Source organism: Bufo bufo, chromosome 1 (assembly GCF_905171765.1).
Source record: "Bufo bufo chromosome 1, aBufBuf1.1, whole genome shotgun sequence".
Lineage (NCBI taxonomy): Eukaryota > Metazoa > Chordata > Amphibia > Anura > Bufonidae > Bufo > Bufo bufo.
In genome coordinates, this window is record NC_053389.1 from 113748448 (window position 1) to 113767245 (window position 18798).

At 46.5% G+C, this 18798-nt stretch overlaps 1 protein-coding gene across 2 annotated transcripts in view; it reads right to left on the reverse strand.

Moving 5' to 3' along the window:
• LOC120997793 (Golgi integral membrane protein 4-like) overlaps positions 1-16284 on the reverse strand; it is a 181592-nt gene extending 165308 nt beyond the window's left edge. The window contains exon 1 of one of the 2 annotated variants that reach the window (XM_040428086.1): positions 15726-16284. In XM_040428086.1, coding sequence (XP_040284020.1) covers positions 15726-15912 — 187 coding nt within the window. In that variant the 5' untranslated portion in view covers positions 15913-16284. The remainder of the gene's footprint in view (positions 1-15725) is intronic. The other variant, XM_040428078.1, reaches the window with a different exon arrangement.
• Between the last annotated feature and the right edge of the window lie 2514 nt (positions 16285-18798).

The window sequence follows — 18798 nt, forward strand, 5'->3', positions numbered from 1 at the left end:
CGGAATTGCGGACCAGGAAGTGCGGATCCGCAATTCCGGATCCGGGCAGCACATCGTGCGACCCCATAGAAATGAATGGGTCCGCAATTCCATTCCGCAAAATGTGGAACAGAATTGCGGACGTGTGAATGGAGCCTAAGAGTGCTAGTATGCAATGAATAAATGGAGAAAAAAATAAAAAAGATAATTTTTTTTAAATAAATGGACAAAAAAAATAAAAAATGCAAAAGTGCAGAAAAATGCCCCAAAAAAAAAAAAAAATACATCTTAGCTTACCCTGAAAACACTATAGTGGCCGGGACGTTCTCTCCGGGACTTCAAAATTCTGAAACACTGACCACAAGGCAGCTTCTGTTTATTGTGTAGCTATGAGAATTTAACCTCACCAGTGGTCGTTTCTGGTCCTGGAGCCCACAGTATTAGGTGTACAACATTTGATGTTGCTTAGGCCTCATGCACACGACCGTTCCGCTTTTTGTGGTCTGCAAGACACGGATGGCGTCAGTGTGCGTTCCGCAATTTGCGGAACGGCACGGACAGCCTTTAATATAACTGCCTATTTTTGTCCGCAAAGCGCGGACAAGAATAGGACAGGTTATATTTTTTTTGCAGGACCATGGAACGGAGCAACGGATGCGGACAGCACAATGAGTGCTGTCCACATCCTTTGCGGCCCCATTGAAGTGAATGGGTACGCATCCAAGCAGCCAAAACTGCGGGTCGGATGCGAACCAAAACAACGGCCGTGTGCATGAGGCCTTACACTGAGGGTCTGCGGTGCTGTGGTTGGGAATCCGTATTCCGGCAGCTTTCTTCAGACGGCAGCCGATACAAGGGGAGGGTCTGGGTGCGTGGGCTTCAGACATATGTCCTTGTAGCGCACAGAACTTTCATATGAATACGAGAGAACCGAAGACGAAAAGCTCGGCACCAGCAGCAGATTTCTCGAAGTCTTGACTATTTGGATACCGAGATTTGGCCAGCCCTCTATTATCAAGCTGGAAGGATTGGCTATTGCAGCAAAAAAAGTAAATGCCCCTTCACATGGCAGTTGGTTCTCCTCGTCAGTTAGGCGACATTTAGCTGATGACACAGGGCAAATCCAGTCAGGGTTATAAGGGCTCTTTGTTTGTCACCAGTATGGGGGTGACTATCATATCATAATGCATCTTTACCTGTATCTCTTTTCTCACCCCAAAAACTGCATAAACACAAAGGTGGCAACATGGGGTAAATTATCTAAATGGGGCAATTTACTAATCCTACAGAGGGCATAAACTTGGGCTGTCTAGATCTGCAGATATATCACAGTGGCTCGGGCCGGAGGTGCAGGCAGAGATCGCACTACATTTTTAAGATTTTCTGTTGGTGTGACCAAATAAAGACTGTTTTGTGGGGTCAATTGTATTTTTTAGTGACAGCATTTTGGGGTACATATAACTTATTAACTTTTATTACCATTTTGGGGTAACGCTTCCGTTACTGAAACAACCATCCATTATGAACGGATCCGGTTGGATTATCTTTAACATAGCCAAGACGGATCAGTCATGAACTCCATTAAAGGTCAACGGGGAACGGATCAGTTTTCTACGGTGTCAGAGTTAAACGGATCCGTCCCCATTGACTTGCATTGTGTGTGATGCCGAATCAGTTTTGCTCCACATCACATGACGGAAAGAAAACCGCAGCATGCTGTGGTTTGCTCTCCAGTATGGGAACGCAACCAAATGTTCTGTTCAGTCACGTTTTGTCCCCATTGACAATTGACAAGCGTTTTTCTCTGTTATTGAGATCCTTTGATGGATCTCAATACCGGAAAGTACAAACACTAGTGTGAAGGTAGCCTTACTGTGCAGCATAACTAGCACATTACCTTTAGGCCTCATGCACACGACCGTATGTATTTTGCAGTCCGCAAAAAATATGGATGACTGTGCATTCCGTATTTTGCGGAACAGAACAGCTGGCCCCTAATAAAACAGTCCTATCCTTGTCCGTAATGTGGACAATAATAGGACATGTTCTATTTTTTGGTGGAATGGAAATACAGACATACGGAAACGGAATGCACATGGAGTACATTCAGTTGTTTTTTTTTGCGGACCCATTGAAATGAATGGTTCCGTATACGATCCGCAAAAGAAACGGAGCGGACACGGAAAGAAAATATGTTTGTGTGCATGAGGCCTTATTTTGTGGGTCAGTACTATGACCACAATACCATACAGGTTTAGATTTAATAGTTTTTTTTTTACTACTTTTGCACAATAGCGCATCTCGTTACGTGTCCACAATCCAAGAGTAAGAATCTGAGCACTGTATGAGGGCTTAGGGTGCAAGGGACTTATTGATTAACATGTATTATGTTTTTATTTTATGTTGTTCACAGGCAGTTTAACATGCCGCACCGTGGTATTTGTCCAGTCAATTGTCGGCATATTTGCTTCCGGCAATGCCAGATACGGAGGGATCTGGTAGGCCGTTCCCTGCCAGAAAAGCCTGCCAGATCTGACAAACTAAATTAAATTAAAGGGGTTGTCCGGGTTCAGAGTTGAACCAGGACATACCCTTATTTTCACCCAGACAGCCCCCCTGAGGCTAGCATCGGAGCATCTCATGCTCCGATGCGCTCCCTTGCCCTGCGCTAAATCACTCAGGGCACGGGCTCTTTTGTTTTCAATAACACACTGCTGTAAACATCTGTACGGGCAGTGGCACACGGCAGGGCGCAGAAGGAAAGGAATGCCATACGGTTTTTGGAAGGCAGATTTTGCTGGACTGTTTTTTTTTGACACCATGTCCCATTTGAAGCCCCCCTGATGCACCCCTAGAGTAGAAACTCCAAAAAAGTGAACCCATTTTAGAAACTACGGGATAGGGTGGCAGTATTGTTGGTACTAGTTTAGGGTACATATGATTTTTGGTTGCTCTATATTACACTTTTTGTGCGGAAAGGTAACAAGAAATAGCTTTTTTGGCACTTTTTTTTTTTGTTATTTACAACATTCATCTGACAGGTTAGATCATGTGGTAATTTTATAGAGCAGGTTGTCACAGACAAGTTTTACACAATGATTTCATTTTTAAAACAAAAAAAATGTTTTAGTGTCTCCATAGTCTAAGAGCCATAGTTTTTTCAGTTTTTGGGCGATTATCTTAAATTGCTTCTGTCACCCCACGCGGCCGTACCTGTCTTCAATCGGCGCAGGCGCACTGAGAGGCGGCCCTCGCTCGGCCGCTCCATCCTCAATGCGCCTGCGCCGATGACGTCACATCTACACCCGACGCAGGCGCATTGAGGATGGAGCGGCCGAGCGAGGGCCGCCTCTCAGTGCGCCTGCGCCGATTGAAGACAGGTACGGCCGCGGCGCAGGCGCCAGATTTTGAATGCTAACAGGCAGGGCCAGCAGAGAACGATTCCGTTCCCTGGCCCTGTCAATCACAATGCGGAGGGGGCGTCTTTAGGATCGGAGGATGCGGCTGCTACCAGCAAGTAGCCGCCCTACTTGCTGGTAGCAAGGTAATTTGCATATTTTAAAAGCATGTTTTAAACAAAATCTACAGGACCAAAATGATTAATTTGATTATGTAGGCATAAATCGCAGTGTGGGGATTATAAGTAAGCAAAAAAAAAAGGTTTAGTAGGGTGACAGAAGCCCTTAAGTAGGGTCTCATTTTTGGCGGGATGAGATGACGGTTTGATTGATTTTGGGGTGCATATGACTTTTTGATCGCTTGCTATTACACTTTTTGTGACATAAGATGACAGAAAATGGCTTTTTTTACAGTTTTTTTTTTTTTTTTTTTTTTTTTTTACGGTGGTCATCTGAGGGGTTAGGTCATGTGATATTTTTAGAGAGCCGGTCGATACGGACGCGGCGATACCTAATATGTATACTTTTTTTAATTTATTTAAGTTTTACACAATGATTTCATTTTTGAAACAAAAAAAAAATCATGTTTTAGTGTTTCCATAGTCTAAGAGCCATAGTTTTTTCAGTTTTTGGGCGATTATCTTGGGTAGGGTATGATTTCTGCGGGATGAGATGATGGTTTGATTGGTACTATTTTGGCGTACATGCGACTTTTTTGATCACTTTTATTACCTTTTTTGGGAAGTAAGGTGGGCCAAATTACCTTTTTTGGCGTTCACCGTGCGTGGAAAGTAACATGACCGTTTTATAGATCAGGTCGTTACGGACGCGGCGATACCAAACATGTGTAGGGAATTTTATTTTTTTCATTTTTAATCAGTGATAAATGTGTTTTTTGATTTTAACTTTTTTTTTTTACCCAGACCCACTTGGTTCTTGAAGATCCAGTGGGTCTGATGTCTGCATAATACAGTACAGTACACTATATAGTGTACTATATTTTACTTACACTTTGTCTGTGCCTTTAGCACAGATCTGTTCAGCACCATGGACAGCAGGATGCCTGAGAAGGTGTCCTGTTGCCATGGGAACCTTCCCCTGCTCAGTTGTGGCCACAACTTCGCAGACAGGGAAGGGTAAGGGCTGTTTCACACGAGCGGATGCCGTGTGTGACATCCGCTCCGTGAATGACAGCCAAGACCCGATGCAGACTGCAGAAGCACGGAGCATTAACATGATTGATAATGCTCCGTGCCTCTCTGTGATCTCTTTACTACGAAATCACAGTGATAACTTTATCTCACTGTGATTTCATAGTAAAGAGTGAAACAGCCCTAAGGAGGGGGGCTGTCTGGGGGCTCTCTCTCTCTCCATCGGGGGGCTGCAAAGGCACAGATGGGAGAGGGAGGGAGCCCCTCTTACTGTTAACTTTTTCCATACAGCGGTCCGTACATGACCCCCCCCCGGCGTTGTGACAGGATGCCGGCTGAATGATTTCAGCCAGCATCCTGTTCGGATTAACCCCCGCAGCGCCGGAATCTCATTTTAAACTCATGACGTACCGCTACGTCATGGGTCCTTAAGGACTCGGGAAACATGCCGTACCGGTACGTCATGCATCCCTAAGGGGTTAAGGGAAAGAAGTGGAATGTTATGCAATGGCAAGTCAATCACCTGACCTGAATCCGATTGAGCATGCATTTCACTTGCTGAAGACAAAACTGAAGGGAAAATGCCCCAAGAACAAGCAGGAACTGAAGACAGTTACAGTAGAGGCCTGGCAGAGCATCACCAGGGATGAAACCCAGCGTCTGGTGATGTCTATGCGTTCCAGACTTCAGGCTGTAATTGACTGCAAAGGATTTGCAACGAAGTATTAAAAAGTGAAAGTTTGATTTATGATTATTATTCTGTACCATTACTTTTGGTCCCTTAACAAGTGGGAGGCACATATGCAAACTGTTGTAATTCCTACACCGTTCACCTGATTTGGATGTAAATACCCTCAAATTAAAGCGGACAGTCTGCAGTTAAAGCACATCTTGTTTGTTTCATTTCAAATCCATTGTGGTGGTGTATAGAGCCAAAAATGTTAAAATTGTGTTGAGGTCCCAATATTTATGGACCTGACTGTATTTCTGGAACCCACTCATATTTCCAGAACCTACTCCCCAAATTGAGGAAGGGGTCACTTCGTCCACCCTCCATTCGGAACTCCCATAACAGTGAATGGACAACAAACTGTGCATGGGCGTTGTGCTCACCTTCACTTTGGGAGCCCCATTCTGGAGATAGGAGCGGGTCTCAGAAGTGGGACCTGCACCTATCTAACATTGATGGCATATCCTAGTTATATGCTATCAATGTCTGAGATGGGTCAACCCATTTAAGGTCAAAAGATTAGAATTTTGGAGGTTCCCCTATGCCTTCTGTTCTCACTTTGTTTAATACAAAAGAAGATGACCGAGGTTGGGATGAACACATAACAGTTTACATGTAACCTGGGATCTAGCAACGCAGACTTCGAGAGTTTTCAATCATTTCGGGGAGGCAAGTCCGGCACTAAGATATCTTTAAAAATAAATAAATAAATAAAAATATATATATTATATATTTTTTATATGCTCCAGTCATGATGACCTCTACAAGGAAGCTGGCAAGGAATTGAAAAGCAGGTAGTTCTGATCCATGTAGAATGAACACAATTCTATGAGCCTCTTCCGACCCAAGGACAGCAGAGAGAGGAGATCAGCAAAAGTGTAAGAAATAAGCTAACATAAGCTAGATCCTGAGAAATACAAAGCACTTAAACACCTCAAGGACCAAAGGAACATCTCTAGGTGACAATGATGGATCAGAAAGGCCCATGCTTATCTTGAGGCATCAGGAAGGGAAGCAAAATCCCCTTTCCTCTAACCATTCAGATGCCGTGGTCACTATTGATCGTGAGTAGTAAAATGGATGGGATTGAGGATCTCTCTGATCCTGGCCACAGGAGGTGTATGGAGCAGGCTCGGCTCATGAGTTACGTCCAGGTGCCAAAGGGGTTAATGGCGGGCAGATTCAGTAAATACAGACTTAAGAATAATCTGCAACTATTTCAAAAGGTGTCGCACGCTGACATATTTTAATGAGATACATTTTCATAGCTGGATTAGGGATTTGCCATGGAGCAGCGAGTTAAAGGGGCTGTCTGGGCTTTTACTATTGATGACCCATCTTCAGGAAAGGGTCATCAATATCAGATCGGCACGTGCCATCTCCCTTCTCTCTTCGTTCCCATGCAGACGAGCGTTTGTCACGCTGCGAGTCCGCAGCGCAGCTCCCGGCCTGACCTCCCAGCACTGACGTCACATAGCATTATATTGATTTATGATGCTATGTAACCCTTACAGTTCTGGAATGTATAGTATATAACCCGCAGCATTATGTCAGTGTCATCAAATACATTCCAGAACTGTAAGGGTTACATAGCATTATAAATCAATATAATGCTATGTGACCCCCGGCAGTGCTGGGAGGTCAGGCCGGGAAATGCGCTGTGGACTCGCTGCGGGAGGAACGCTTGTCTGCAAGGGGCCTTCCTGTGTCTGTGGTCTTTGCCAGAGACAGCAACAGCGGACAGGAAGAAAGAAGGGAGACGCACGATATGGCATCAATAGTAAAAGCCTGGACAACCCCTTTCACTGGAACTCTACAATATTATTAATTATTTGAGAAGACGCTGGGACATCGGATCAATAACCCCAAAATAAAAGCAGAGAAGATGCATGAATTCTACAGATCTTGTGCAAAAAAATAAATTAAAAAACTGTACTTGAACCAGCCCTTTACTAGCTATAGGGGGTGCAGAGGTAACATTTGTCCGAAGCATGAGGATGTCCAATGCTCATTAGGCTCGGCGCAGGGGCTGTTGTAGATCGAACCTATTTGAAACTATTAAGCTGGGTTCACACGGGCGTTGCGGGAAAGTGTGCGGGTGCGTTGCGGCAACACCTGCGATTTTTCCGCGCGAGTGCAAAACATTGTAATGCGTTTTGAACTCGCGTGAAAAAAATCGCGCATGTTTGGTACCCAAACCCGAACTTCTTCACAGAAGTTCGGGCTTGGGATCGGTGTTCTGTAGATTGTATTATTTCCCCTTATAACATGGTTATAAGGGAAAATAATAGCATTCTGAATACAGAATGCATACATAGTAAACTAGCGCTGGAGGGGTTAAAAATTAAATAAAAATGTAACTCACCTTAGTCCACTTGATCGCGTAGCCGGCATCTCCTTCTGTCTCCTTTGCTGAACATTAATTACAGGTAAAGGACCTTTGGTGACGTCACTCCGGTCATCACATGATACGTCACATGATCTTTTACCATGGTGACGGATCATGTGATGACCGGAGTGACGTCACCAAAGGTCCTTTACCTGTAATTAATGCTCACCACAGGTCCTGTTCAGCAAAGGAGACAGAAGGAGATGCTGGGCCGCGATCAAGTGGACTAAGGTGAGTTAAATTTTTACTTTTATTTTTTTAACCCCTCCTCCTTCTGTATTCAGAATGCTATTATTTTCCCTTATAACCATGTTATAAGGGAAAATAATAATGATCGGGTCTCCATCCCGATCGTCTCCTAGCAACCGTGCGTGAAAATCGCACTGCATCCGCACTTGCTTGCGATTTTCACGCAACCCCATTCACTTTTATGGGGCCTGCGTTGCGTGAAAAACGCAGAATATAGAGCATGCTGCGATTTTCACGCAATGCACAAGTGATGCGTAAAAATCCCCGCTCATCTGAACAGCCCCATTGAAATGAATGGGTTGGGATTCAGTGCGGGTGCAATACGTTCACCTACCGCATTGCACCCGCGCGGAAATCTCGCCCGTGTGAGCGCAGCCTTAGACCTCATGCACATGAGCATATTTTTCACCCGTGTGCTGTCCACATTTTTTGATGAAAGCACATTGACCCATTCATTTCTATGGGGCCATGCACACACCTGCATTTTTTGTGGATTCGGGTGGCTGTTCTGCACATTATAGAACATTTCCTATTCTGGTTCGAATTGTGGAAGAGAGTAGACTAGTGTTGAGCAAACGTGTGTTTTCAAGTTCGGCGTACAGGTTTGGGTTATACAGGGAGTGCAGAATTATTAGGCAAGTTGTATTTTTGAGGATTAATTTTATTATTGAACAACAACCATGTTCTCAATGAACCCAAAAAACTCATTAATATCAAAGCTGAATATTTTTGGAAGTAGTTTTTAGTTTGTTTTTAGTTTTAGCTATTTTAGGGGGATATCTGTGTGTGCAGGTGACTATTACTGTGCATAATTATTAGGCAACTTAACAAAAAACAAATATATACCCATTTCAATCATTTATTTTTACCAGTGAAACCAATATAACATCTCAACATTCACAAATATACATTTCTGACATTCAAAAACAAAACAAAAACAAATCAGTGACCAATATAGCCACCTTTCTTTGCAAGGACACTCAAAAGCCTGCCATCCATGGATTCTGTCAGTGTTTTGATCTGTTCAAAATCACTGTAGAATTGCAGTGGCCAATATGGCGGAACTGGCGTCCTCCTTTGTACGCATTAATTGCTCGGGATGGTCGTTTGCTGCGGTCCACATGCGGTGGGACTGCTCCCCCAATGAGAAACACGCTACAGTGTTTGGGGTTTGAGCAGCTCCTCCATATCTGCCACGATATTTCTGTGGTTCACATGCGATGGGACTGCTCGCCCAATGAGAAACACGCTACAGTGTTTGGGGTCTGAGCAGTTCCGCCATATTGGCCACTGCAATTCTACAGTGATTTTGTTTTATATGTCTTGAATGTGCCTTCATCTGGCAATTGAACATTCCTTTGCACCTGGAATCCTTCATCACATGGTCTGATATGGGTGGGGCTCACAGTCTTGCTTTGTTCACATTGCACTGGCTGTCCTGCTAGGCATTTGTGTGCAGGCTGGGCTGTGAGCTGGATCACATCACCTTCAGACCGTGTTCACACCACAGTTAGCGTAGTGGTAGGACCCTTTGCCATGCTGAGTGACCGTGACGTGGTGCAATGATGGGCTCCGATATCTTCCTGACAGGAACATATTGGCGGAAGTCTCAGCTTTTAATATCTGCTTGTATGACCAGCTAGTTTAGTCAGTGACATATCCTTTTGGTGCATTTTCTTCAGTGATTTTTTTGATCTGTTCACCATCAACATTGCGTGCAGCAGCAACCACAGCCTCCCAGACACTGTTCAGAGAGGTGTACTGTTTTCCCTCCTTGTAAATCTCACATTTGATGATGGACCACAGGTTCTCAATGAGGTTCAGATCAGGGGAACAAGGAGGCCATGTCATTAGATTTTCTTCTTTTATACCCTTTCTTGCCAGCCACGCCGTGGAGTACTTGGACGCGTGTGATGGAGCATTGTCCTGCATGAAAATCATGTTTTTCTTGAAGGATGCAGACTTCTTCCTGTACCACTGCTTGAAGAAGGTGTCTTCCAGAAACTGGCAGTAGGACTGGGAGTTGAGCTTGACTCCATCCTCAACCCGAAAAGGCCCCACAAGCTCATCTTTGATGATACCAGCCCAAACCAGTACTCCACCTCCACCTTGCTGGCGTCTGAGTCGGACTGGAGCTCTCTGCCCTTTACCAATCCAGCCACGGGCCCATCAAGACTCACTCTCATTTCATCAGTCCATAAAACCTTAGAAAAATCAGTCTTGAGATATTTCTTGGCCCAGTCTTGACGTTTCAGCTTGTGTGTATTGTTCAGTGGTGGTCGTCTTTCAGCCTTTCTTACCTTGGCCATGTCTCTGAGTATTGCACACCTTGTGCTTTTGGGCACTCCAGTGATGTTGCAGCTCTGAAATATGGCCAAACTGGTGGCAAGTGGCATCTTGGCAGCTGCACGCTTGACTTTTCTCAGTTCATGGGCAGTTATTTTGCGCCTTGGTTTTTCCACACGCTTCTTGCGACCCTGTTGACTATTTTGAATGAAACGCTTGATTGTTCGATGATCACGCTTCAGAAGCTTTGCAATTTTAAGAGTGCTGCATCCCTCTGCAAGATATCTCACTATTTTTGACTTTTCTGAGCCTGTCAAGTCCTTCTTTTGACCCATTTTGCCAAAGGAAAGGAAGTTGCCTAATAATTATGCACACCTAATATAGGGTGTTGATGTCATTAGACCACACCCCTTCTCATTACAGAGATGCACATCACCTAATATGCTTAATTGGTAGTAGGCTTTCGAGCCTATACAGCTTGGAGTAAGACAACATGCATAAAGAGGATGATGTGGTCAAAATACTCATTTGCCTAATAATTCTGCACGCAGTGTACAAGAATCCCGTTATGGATTCCGCTACCACCGACCATAACGGAATTCTATGACGGCATGCACCACGGAAGTCTATAACAGGCATTCCGTTCTAAAAGAAGTCTATGGCCAGCATACGGAATGCCTCTTATAGACTTCAGTGGTGCATGCAGTCATAGAATTCCGTTATGGTCCGTGGTAGCGAAATCCCTAACGGGATTCTTATGGATAACCCAAACCTGTACTCCGAACTTGAAAACACATTTGCGGACCACAAAACACAGCCATCTGAATGAGCCCTTATCCTGAGGACAGGTCATCAAAACACTACTACGTGACTTTCTAGGCCAGACTTTACCAAAAGACCTCCAAGTGTAAATGAAGTAGAACTTAATAAATAAATAAAAATAAAATAAAAGTTGATTCTCTGCCTGACAACATTGTATATCATTATTTCCACCTTTGGGACCCACACCTATAAGACAATAGGGGCATATCCTAGCGATGTGCCCCCATTGTCCATGATGAGACAACCCCTTTAAGTTTCCCTGCAGCGCCACCACAGGGTAAATTAAGCATTACATAATACATATCCAAATCAGCAGGCTGTCTATGAATGGCAGTCATGTAGGGTCCCCCAGGGATGGGCGATCTTTGTGGTAGTTGATAACTCTGACTACTTGGGGGAAATCCTGAATGAAGGACCCCCCGGTAGCTCAGAATACTGCAATATGGTATACGTAAGCGATATTTGTACACCAGACAGCCCTTCTCAGAAAAGTCTATGATACCAGATACTGACAGAATATCACAGTGCATGACCACTTACAGATCCTGGACACTCACGTCGGGCTGCCCAAGTATAATACCGAACACAAATCCCATCTATGTTCCAACACGACAGTCTACAAATAACTCCTTCCAGACGAGGCCACATCCTCTACATATTTTATATATGGATTTTAGGAGAAAAAAATTGCATTGAAGTCATTTCCTCAAGCTGTTCTATTGATCCATTACATTATGTTGATGACTCCTGCCTATAACAATTAATGAGCCATGAACACAAGTCAATAAATCCTGTGGAATACAAGCCTCACCAGACACGGAAAAATACAAAAATCCGTGTTACCCAGAGCAACCCGAGGTTTGCTCTCCTGTGTTACATTTTGTTACTACCAGTACAATATCTTGAATCGACTGAAGGTTTTCATTTGTGCCCGGTTTTCATGGACATATAGTTACTATTTCATTGTCAATTTTTTTCATACATACCAAGCAGGAGTGGAATGGCACAATACAGAGTTCTGAGAAAATATGATCAAGTATTGCTATTTCATGGGGGGGACAAGTTCTTGCTATAAACAGGAGATCTGACTAGTTCTCAGGAATAGACTCCAGAGAGGAGAAGTGAATAAAGCCTCCTATAAGGCTTTATGTCATCACAACATATTAAAAGTTTTGATCGGTGGGGGTCTGAGTGCTGAGATCCTCACCGATCACTGGAATAAGGAGAGAGAAGCACTTGCATATTGTGCGCTCTCTCCATTGCAGCAGATGGGCTCAGTAGAAGTATATGAGACCCATCTCGATTTTGTCCTCTGCAGCGACGAGCAAGCTCTTCTCTCTCTAGCGATCGGTGGGGTCTCAACACTCAGATAAGCCAGTCTGATATATCAAAAGTTTTTTGTTTTTTTAACCCTTTAATTAGATATCATCTTGTAGATGTGTTAGGGCTCTTTCACACTAGCGGATGCCGCGCAGGTAATCTGCTGCGTGAAAGAGAGCCAAGCCCCGTTCCGGACAGCAGAGACACGGAGCATTAACATAATTGATAACGCTCTTTGCCTCTGATCTGTTTACTACAAATTCACATTGAAATAAAGTGGTCACTGTGATTTTGTTGCAAAAAGGTCACAGAGAGGCACAGAGCATCATCAGTCATGTTAATGCTCCGTGTCTCTGCTGTCCGGAACAGGGCTTGGCTCTCTTTCACGCAGCAGATTACCCGCACGGGATTCGCTGGTGTGAAAGAGCCCTTAGGCTTCTTTAACATGTTTGTGATGACATATCAGTCAAGATGAGCAGCGGTTAAGGGGGTTATCCAATTTCAAGAAAACCCCCCACATGTGCCGGTAATATACTTGCGCCGCTCCTGGTCCCCGCACTGCTGCTTCTCCCTGCACACGGATGAAAACATCCGGTGTCGGGGGAGAGCAGCCAATGGCAGGCGGGGACAGGGGGGAGCCTCCCTAGATCTGATGCTCCCAGCAGGATGACATCATCAATCTCGAAGCGCAGGTCCTGCTACATTCTGTGAGGGGCGTTTGCCCCCACGCGTTCAAGTGGATGAGACGAGTTTTTATTTTAACCACAGTGTATGCGTTTTTAACAGTCGTCGACAGGGCACTCTTGTCTAAACAATTTCAATGGGGTCTGTCTGGAGGTACAAACAGCCAAAAAGAGGACATGTTCTATTTTTTTTTATGGCCACTATTCACTTGCCGATAAAAAATAAATAAAAAACTGCCATGGTAATAGAACCATAAACTTAAAGTGGCTAGGCCTCATGCACACGACCGTTGTTGTGTTCCGTTCCGCAAAATGGGGTTCCGTTGTTCCGTGATCCGTTTTTGTTTCCGTGTGTCTTCCTTTATTTTTGGAGGACCACCAGACATAAAGGAAGGTAAAAAAAATGTCTAACCAGGTTTGCCATGCAAATGATAGGAAAAAAACGGACGCGGGTGACAATCTTGTGTGCCTCCACATTTTTTTGTGGTCCCATTGACTTGAATGGGTCCGCGAACCGTTTTCCGCGGAAAAAATAGGACAGGTTATTTTTTTTTGGACTGACTGGAACCACGGATCACGGATGGCAAACGGTGCACTATCCGCATTTTCAACGGCTTCATAAAAATGAATGGGTCCGCAACGCAAAAAATCGGCGAAACGGAAGCGGAAGCAAACAACGGTCGTGTGCATGAGGCCTTATCCAAATCTAAAAATAGATCATACTTACCCCGCATCACACCGGATCCCTGCAAAGCCGCCGCTGCAGCGAGGTAAGTATGAGGGGCCTGGGTATTGGGATAATTGGAATCTGAACCGCTCCAACAGTCTCCATGAAGTACAGCCCCTTCTCCATAAACCAGGGGCTGGCGAGGAAGCTGCATACAGTGCTTTATTTGGGTCTCCCACAGTACAACAGAGCTGTCACCTATCTTTACAGATTAAAGGGGTTATCCGAGACCATAAAAAGCTCCCCCATATGCCGGGCCCCTCACATTGAATATACTTAGGCCCCTTTCACACGAGCAAGTTTTCCGCGCGGGTGCAATGCGTGACGTGAACGCATAGCACCCACACTGAATCCTGACCCATTCATTTCTATGGGTCTGTGTACATGAGCGGTTTTTTCAAGCATCAGTTCTGCGTTGAGTGAAATTCGCAGCATGTTCTATATTCTGCGTTTTTCACGCAGCCCTGGCGCCATAGAAGTAAATGGGGCTGCGTGAAAAACGCATTGCATCCGCAAGCAAGTGCGAATGAAATGCGTTTTTCACTGATGGTTGCTAAGAGATGTAGTTTGTAAACCTTCAGTTTTTTATCACGCGCGTGAAAAACGCATCAAAACTCATTGCACCCGCGCGGAAAACACTGAACCACTGAACTGACTGAAGTTGCTTGCAAAATGGTGCGAGTTTCACTGAACGCATCCGGAACCAATCTGTCACGCTCGTGTGAAACAGGTCCTTCCCCCCCTATATTCCCTGCGAGGGAGCTTTTTATAGTCTCGGATAACCCCTTGAAATCTCCTGCCCTCTAATGATAAGGAAATGGCTCTGCACACTCTGTCCCAGGCTGAAAAGTTAAGCTGCAGGAAACTCAAGCCTTCAGTGTTCAAGGCTTTATCTGTATCTGCTTTGGAGGCTGCACTTTTAGCCTCTGTTGCAACTTCGTTGCAGCAGTGTGGTCCAGATTTACTAATCCTATAGATGGTGTAAACGCAGACCTGCTGCAGATTCATCGCAGGAGCTCAGGCTGGATGATACATCTGGTGCAGGGACAGACACTTTTCTCTGACTCTACAACTATTGGCTTACTTTGAGGCAGATTTATAGGCCAGAATCTTGCCAAAATTTTGTCGCAAAATGGTCCATATCAGGCCACACCCTCTCCCATAAAACCCCACCCACTTTTGCTATGCCTGACAAGTAGTAACAGCGTAGCAAACTTAGATGTGGCAAATTGTGCCACTTTTTTTTAGACCGATAGTTGGGGCAGACACATTAGTAAATCTGGGTCTATGTTTTCTGGTAATATGATAATAGTCAATGGGGGTCATTTTAGTTTTTCTTATCCTATGGCCGAACAGAAAAATCGGAAATGAAGACGCCTGTGTGAACTCTGCCTAATCTCAGTTTTCTCTGAAGGGGCTGCTTTTGGATGATTGCAGTCAATGGGTCTGTCCTAGCGACGAAGGTCTTTTGATGCGCAAATGGTTAATCAGCTGCACATTGGATTAGCAGTAAATCCACGGAAATGATACTGCGAGCGCATAATGTTAGTGTGGAAAGTACGGCTCTCCAGCTGTTGCGAGCATGCTGGGAGTTGTAGTTTCATAAAAGATGAAGAGCCATAGTTGGGAGACCCCCTACCTGTATACAAACACCCATTATTCTTGGTATTGAGGGTCCTGAATAAACGCTGCTTGGCATCTCCGGCCAGATCACCGTGCCATTCAGCTATTTCTACTACAAACCAATACATGTGCAAAACAAGAGGATGCCAAGTCTGCCCGCTGCCAGGCCACTCCTATGACTCTCACCCTCTTCCTTGGAACTTTGCTTCCAGCCCCTTGGCAGGAGAGAGGAGGGGTGGCATATGGCTGCTGCACGGTTTATCTCCCTGCCTGGCTAATTAAATTAAAAGCTCTGGCTGCCCATCAGAAACTACAAACAGCAGAAGCAACCCTTCCCGTGCCAGGGACCATGCCCAGAACCTGCTTACCTTGCAGCTGGGCAGACAGTGTCTCTTGCTGCTGCTTGTACCTGGCAGCCTGAGCCTCTGATGCACTGGCCTTATTCAGCATGTAGTTGTAGAAGAAGAGCCCGCTGCCCAGCCCCAGCAGTGCCAGCAGGCACAACCCGGTGTGGAGCAGACTCTTCTGCCTCCTGCTGCACACTCCGGTGCCCATGATCCAGCAGGTCCTCCTAGATGCACACTGGCATGTGTCCCCAATGCCAAGCAGGAGCCCCTTTCCCTTCTTCTACCAACAGATGCGACTCTTCTTCAAGTCACCAGCGGGTCCCATCCCATGGCATCCTGAGGGGGGCTCGCCTAATATCCGCAGAGTTCCAGCAGGTGCCAAGCTCGTGCCCGCTACCTCACTAAATCCACGGCAGTCACGTGCGGCGGAGCCCCCTCGGCACTGCCGGTAACTTTACAAGGGCTGCAGGGATCCCAGTGCCCAGTCTATGCCCACCGACCAGCGAGCGGCTCCGGGCACCAGCCGAGTGAAGAATCCCACGATCTCTTGCAAACTTGCAACATTTTCAAAGAGGAAGCAGCGCTCCCCGCGGAGAGTGACAGGGGAGCCGGCCAATAGCGCCGCTACAGGGAGGGGGAAGGGATGCGCCTCTTAAAGGGCCAGGCGACTAGGGGGTTTAACCCCTTCCTCCCGCAGAGCCCCGTCCCCATACACCGGCAATGTACACTGCACCTGTCCTCACCAGCAGAATATGAATCCTGATGTCTGTCCGGAAACAGCACCCAGGGGGCCACCATGTGAGGTCATGGGGAAGATCTAGCAAAGGCGAGAATCCTCAATACACATTTATGGGTTTTTTAAGTTTTGCAAACAGGAGTGGCGATACAAAACAGAATAAAAGAGCAGGAATGTCATCAAAAATAAGAACAAAGGTAAAAAAAAAACATATACATTGTACAGAAGAAGAGAAAATGTAAGATACGGAATCCTGTTTACTGCCGTGTGTGACCATGATGCTGCATGTTATCATTTCTATTAGCCCATGGGGGCCTGAAATATTCTATACACATCTCCGGAGTCACGTGGTCACCTCCGCAGATAAGACAATACTATTTGTTCTTCTGTTATTCCTATGAGAAGTTTCTGAATAAATTGACAGCCAGTTGTTACCAGTTGGGAGTGTGTCCCTGCAGAGTCTGCCCCATTCATTCTCTGTGCAAATGGTAACAACCCAGTTGGTTAATTCAATCAGGGTGTAGGTTTTGTTTGGGGTTTTGTTGTATGTCTAGTCGTTGTTCCATGTCTGGTCTGTCTCTGGTGTGTACGGTCCTGCATGGATGCTAGACATTCCCCTGTGTGTCTGTGCCTTCGGTGAGGAGGGGGAAAACAATGAGTCAGTGAGCAGCTCTGCCTGGTGCCGTCATGCAAGCTGTCCGCATGGGGGTCCAGGTAGTTTTTGGTGTCCGTGTTCCATCCTGTTGCTGCGGCAGGTAAGTGCTAGTTGTTCTGATGTGTTGTATCACTGGGTTCTTACCTGCCGATCCAGTTGCTGTTCTCTGTCTTCCCTTATCTTTGCTGCTAGGCCTGTGGAGACTCCTGTTCGTCCGTGTTGTGGAGGAACAGGTCGTCTCTAGTTCCTGACCTTATTTCAGGGATCACCAGGGCGACTCAGGGTCCGAGGTTCCTGTGTATGAGCCCTCCCACCTTCTGGGTCCGCTCATACGGTTAGGAGTCATGGCGAGGTTTATGGATGCATTAGGAGGTGTCCTGCTCCCTTATCTAGGCATCCAGGCATTGGCAGATCCGGGGGGGCGACCGGGCAATTTTTTTTCTTTTATGTGCCAACTTTGGGGGCAAACTTTTATTTTATATTATAATGTGGCAACTTTGGGGGACATGAGGGGGCCGAGGTGGACAGAGGACGTGTCGGGGCAAACTTTTATTTTATTTTATAATGTGGCAACTTTGGGGGACATGAGTGGGGTGCACACAGGAGGACGTGGGGGGAATATGGTGGGATACTGTGTGGCACAGTGGGGGGGGAGGCAATTTATTATGGGAGGGATGGCAATGTGGGGGACACTACTGTGTGGGGGGGCAGCGTGGGGGACACTACTGTGTGGGGGGACTACTGTGTGGGGGAAATTACTGTGTGGGGGACACTACTGTATGGGGCAGTGTGGGGGACACTAATGTGTGGGGGGAATATGGTGGGATACTGTGTGGCACAGTGGGGGGGCAATTTATTATGGGAGGGATGGCAATGTGCTGGACACTACTGTGTGGGGGGGCAGCATGGGGGACACTACTGTGTGGGGGGGGGCAGCGTGGGGGACACTATTGTGTGGGGGGCAGCATGGGGGACACTACTGTGTGGGGGGAATATGGTGGGATACTGTGTGGCACAGTGGGGGGGCAATTTATTATGGGAGGGATGGCAATGTGCTGGACACTACTGTGTGGGGGGGCAGCATGGGGGACACTACTGTGTGGGGGGGGGCAGCGTGGGGGACACTATTGTGTGGGGGGGCAGCATGGGGGACACTACTGTGTGGGGGGCAGCATGGGGGACATTACTGTGTGGGGGGCAGCATGGGGGACACTACTGTGTGGGGGACACTACTGTGTGGGGGGCAGCGTGGGGGACACTACTGTATGGGGGGACTACTGTGTGGGGGGCAGTGTGGGGGAAATTACTGTGTGGGGGACACTACTGTGTAGGGGGCAGCGTGGGGGACACTACTGTGTGGGGGAAATTACTGTGTGGGGGACACTACTGTATGGGGCAGTGTGGGGGACACTACTGTATGGGGCAGTGTGGGGGACACTACTGTATGGGGCAGTGTGGGGGGACTACTGTGTAGGGGGGCAGCGTGGGGGACACTACTGTATGTGGGCAGTGTGGGGGAAATTACTGTGTGGGGGACACTACTGTGTAGGGGGCAGCATGGGGGACACTACTGTGTGAGGGGACTACTGTGTGGGGGGCAGTGTGGGGGACACTACTGTGTGGGGGGACTACTGTGTGGGGGAAATTACTGTGTGGGGGTCACTACTGTGTGGGGGGGCAGTGTGGGGGGACTACTGTGTGGG